The sequence below is a fragment of the Tupaia chinensis genome, unplaced genomic scaffold, assembly GCF_000334495.1.
Source record: "Tupaia chinensis unplaced genomic scaffold, TupChi_1.0 Scaffold148012_1, whole genome shotgun sequence".
NCBI lineage: Eukaryota > Metazoa > Chordata > Mammalia > Scandentia > Tupaiidae > Tupaia > Tupaia belangeri.
The window spans coordinates 492625-497151 of NW_006207862.1; the positions used below are offsets into that span (position 1 = coordinate 492625).

A 4527-nucleotide genomic window follows, 5' to 3' on the forward strand; every position below is an offset into this window, starting at 1 on the left:
CCCAGGAGCAGGCTCCAGTTGGCCCAGCAGCCACGCTCAATGGGCGGGGCCTGCAGTCACCCCCTCGGGCCCAGAGTGCTCCGCCGGAGGCGGCTGGGCTCTCATCCAGTCCTTTGCTGGCCCCCGTGGCCAGCCCCAGCCCCTTCCTCCCTAGTGGTGGAGCTTCCAACCCAGCTCCAAGCATCTTTAACCGGTCGGCCAGGCCCTTTACCCCCGGCTTACAAGGGCAGCGCCCTGGTACCACCTCGGTTATTTTCCGGCCTCTAGCCCCCAAGAGGGCGAATGAAAGCCTGGGAGGCCCGAGTCCCGCCCCACCCCCGTTTTTGTCCTCTTCGCAAGGGCCCAGCCCTCAGCCTAGCTTCACCTCAGGGGCTCCCAGCCACTTGCCAGCTTTGCATTCCCCCAGCACCTCACGTTCCTCAGGCGCGGTTACGGCCACCAGCTCCCTCTACATCCCAGCTCCCAGTCGGCCTGTCACCCCAGGTGGTACCCCAGAGTCCCCAGCTCCTTCTAGCGCAGCAGCCATGACCTCCACCGCTTCTATCTTCCTATCCACGCCTCTGAGACCTTCTGCACATCCAGAGGCGCCCGCCCCAGGCTCCGCGGCCCCTGAGTCACCCAGTGCTCGGGAGCAGCGCATCTCTGTGCCAGCTGCCCGCACCGGCATCCTACAGGAGGCCCGGCGCAGGGGGACACGGAAGCAGATGTTTCGGCCGGGAAACGAAGAGCCGAAGAACTCGCCCAACCCCGAACTGCTGTCGTTGGTGCAGAACCTGGATGAAAAGCCTCGGGCCGGGGGTGCTGAATCCGGTCCTGAGGAGGATGCTCTGAGCCTTGGAGCTGAAGCCTGTAATTTCATGCAGCCACCAGGGGGCAGGAGTTACAAGACCCTGTCTCATGTGACACCTAAAACCCCACCTCCAATGGCTCCCAAGACCCCACCTCCTATAACCTCTAAGACTCCGCCCCCAGTGGCACCTAAGCCGGCATCTCGAGGGTTCCTTGATGGGTTAGTAAATGGGGCAGCCCCTTCTGCTGGAATCCCTGAGCTACCAAGGCTTCAGGGCAGGGGTGGGGAGCTGTTTGCCAAGCGGCAGAGCCGTGCGGACAGGTATGTGGTGGAAGCTACACCTGGTCCTAGCTTTGGCCCTGGAGCCCGGCCAAGAAGTCCTTCTCCTACCCCTTCGCTGCCCCCTTCCTGGAAATACTCACCTAACATCCGTGCTCCACCTCCTATTGCTTACAACCCACTGCTCTCACCCTTTTTCCCCCAGGCTGCCCGAACTCTCCCTAACAAGGCCCAATCCCAGGGGCCTCGAGCAACCCCAAAGCAAGGCATCAAGGCCCTAGATTTCATGCGACATCAGCCCTACCAACTTAAAACTGCCATGTTTTGTTTTGATGAGGTTCCTCCAACTCCTGGCCCCACCTCCGCAGGGCCTCCCAAGACTGCCCGAGTCCAGGAGATCCGCCGATTTTCTACTCCGGCACCTCAGCCCACTACAGAGCCCCTGGCTCCCACTGTGCTTGCTCCCCGAGCTGCCACCACACTGGATGAGCCTATCTGGAGGGCAGAGCTGGCCTCAGCCCCTGTTCCTAGTCCTGCCTCTCCTCCGGAGTCTTCTAGGGGAGTTGGGGCCCCAAGCTCTTGCGGTTTCCAGGTAGCCAGGCCCCGATTCTCTGCCACCAGAACAGGGTTGCAGGCTCATGTGTGGAGGCCTGGGACAGGACACCATTGAACACGGCACAGGTCCCAGGACCAAGGAGAGGTGGAACATTCAGTTCTAAAATTGCTTCTCCTACCCTATCCCTGTCCCTTCTGTCGGGCACCTGAGTGTTAAATTTCCTCCTGCCACAGATAGTTTTGGAGTCCGTGTCCCATTCCCTAGATTCCTCTTCACTCCCCACTCCCTGCTGCTTTCCAATCTACTATCCCTGCTTTGGTAGCTTTGCTTCTCTTTGTCTCTCAATTTATAATCAAGCCTCTCTGCCCATACTCCTCCACAGGTCTCTTCATATTTGGCTTTACTCTGTGGGCCTGTTTTAATGTTAAGCACACAGAGTAGAAGTTACCATTGGGAACTGAGGCAACTGCAAAGGGACTGAACTGAGCCATGTTTGCCCCTCCCTGCTCCTCACTCTGTTATCCCAAGCTTGACTGGCATGCACCTAGGCATGTGTGTATGTGCAACTGAGTGTGCGTATGTACAAATGTGCTCTTCTGTCTGAGGCGAGAGTTAAAGGGGAAGTCTGGAGACAGATCTGAGTCTATCCTTGTACTGATAGCAGGATCAGATATGCCCATGTGGAGTCTAAAGGGGACAAAGAGATTCACTAGAGAATAATTCTGAAAGAGACCAGAGTTTGCAGCAGGTGCACAGCATCTTGCAAAACTGTTGGAGTCTGAGAAGACTGAAGGGGTCAGATAGTTTTCATGGGCTGAATTATACCAGCCAGACCAGGACTAAAACTAAAAATTCTTCTATTTCTTAGGATTTCAGGGAGTTAGCAACTGGAGCAACCCAGTAACCAGGAAGTGAAAAAAAGAGAAAATTTCCTCAGAGAATGAACAAATTATTGGCTTCATTGCCTCATGAGCCCAAGACAGAAAGGAGGGAGAAGGGTGTGGAGAGTGAAGCAGAAACCAGAAGCAAGCAGAAATGAGTGAAAGTGACTGAGCCACAGTGAGGAGCATGGTAAGAGAGTCAGTACTGATCGAAAGCAAAGCTGGATAACAAGAAACCAGCAGAGTACGAGAGGGAGATTGGGGAAAAACTGAGGTATAAGGATGTATTAAGAGTGAAAGGGGGCAGTGGTGGAGGGAGGTATAAGGGTGTGTGCTAAATGTTGAAAGAACAGTTTGTGTCTGTGGGACCTCCTTTGAGTCTATCCTCCAGATTACCTTCTGAAGGTTGTCATGACAATCTGGCAAAAGGCAGGAAAACACCCAAAGCCAAAACCTCTTCGATCCTACCCTGTCCCTCAAAAACCTAGCCCTTGTTGCTTTTTGGCTTCAAGTCCAGATCTCTGCTCCTAGAGGGGTATGGATTCTCCTCTCATCCAGACCACCACTAGCCACGTTTGCTATATGATCTGGAAAGTGATCATTTCGTTTGCATATTGGGTGTGAGTCACAGTACTTTGCTTTGTGCACAAGAATAAACGTATGCCCCATACGTTCTTTTGCTGTCTTCTCTTCTAGTTTTGAACCAAGTTCTGATTTCCTCTTGATATCCTCTAGCCCATCCCCTGATCTCTATCTCTATTTTTGCCCTCCTGTCGTTCACCCTTGTGCCCTTTACCCCTTGATCTTTTGCTCTTCTCTAGCAGTTCTGTCCTGCTCTGATTGAGCCACCTCCACTACTCCTCTTGCTTCCTTCTTCCTGCAGCCTACCCACGTTCTCCCACTTTCCTTCTCCTGTGCCAGGCACGACCTCAGCTTGCAGAACTGACAGAACTTGGACAAGCCCTCTGAGCACTTTGATTCCAACATTTCCTAGCTTCCTGAAGAAGTAACTGTATAAACGGTCTCTGGGAATAAAATGAGAAAGCAATGCCTGGAGGTTAAGGCAGGTGGGAGAGGGAATAAGGAGAGAAAGGTGAGTCAGTGTGGATAGAGACTAGTAAAGAAGGGAAGGGATTAAAGGCAGGCTAGAATTAAAGACTTCTAAGAAGGAAGTCTGCTCCAGTATTACCAGCAGAGGGCATATTTGTGCTAATAACCAGACCCAAGACCCAGATGTTCCCAGGTACACTGATGGAATTCTAAAGATTCCAGACACCATAGGCTAAATAGCCTGTCTTCACCCACTCTGAAGTTTGAGGCACTCAATCATAGGAAAGCAAACCTTCAGTTTGTTTTTGTTTTTGAGGGGAACGTGGTAGGAATGATAAAATCACTTTTTGCCACTTAGGCTTTTCCTTCATATTGTTTCCTTGGATTGGCAGGGAATGGAAAAGGACAAAAAGTGAGGGATTTGAAGGTACAATAGTCCTAGGGACCTAGGGAGAGGACAGCTGGGCTCCCGACAATGGGGGGACCTTCCAGCCTCTAGCTTGAACTTGAAGATTAGAAGATGAGAGAAAAGCATTGCCAGGAAGAGTGGGGTACTCACAGAGGAAAGGGGGTACTCAAAAGTCACTTCCTAGGCAGCTGTGACAGGGTAGTGGTGACTGCAGTGGAGGTGCAGCAGCGGCTGGTTCCAGAACCTGAGCAGAAGGTGGAGGAGAGTACAGGATGTTTACGCAGCTACTGAGGAAGGTGCTGGACAGACAATAGACTTTTCCCAAGGGGAACAGTATGAATGGGACAGACCAGATCCTACGGGGTTTGTATTCCCTTTGAGGAAAATCCCAAGCTGAGGCCTGGGAGAGCAAGGCTCTGCCAGGTCAGCAGTCTACATGTGCTTCTCAGGGAGACATCGACATCTGTCCTCTAGCAGGTTGAACTGTGCACCCCAACAGGATAGTTGACAGGCAGATCCAGATCTAACCTGTTCTTAGAACTGCCAGAGGTTAAGAGGAAAG

General features: G+C 52.7%; 1 protein-coding gene across 2 annotated transcripts in view; it reads left to right on the forward strand.

The window, feature by feature from the left end:
* SYNPO2L (synaptopodin 2 like) overlaps positions 1-3195 on the forward strand; it is an 11536-nt gene extending 8341 nt beyond the window's left edge. For both annotated transcript variants that reach the window (XM_006170044.3, XM_006170046.3), the window contains one exon: positions 12-3195. In XM_006170044.3, coding sequence (XP_006170106.1) covers positions 12-1739 — 1728 coding nt within the window. In that variant the 3' untranslated portion in view covers positions 1740-3195. The remainder of the gene's footprint in view (positions 1-11) is intronic.
* The last annotated feature ends 1332 nt before the right edge of the window (positions 3196-4527 follow it).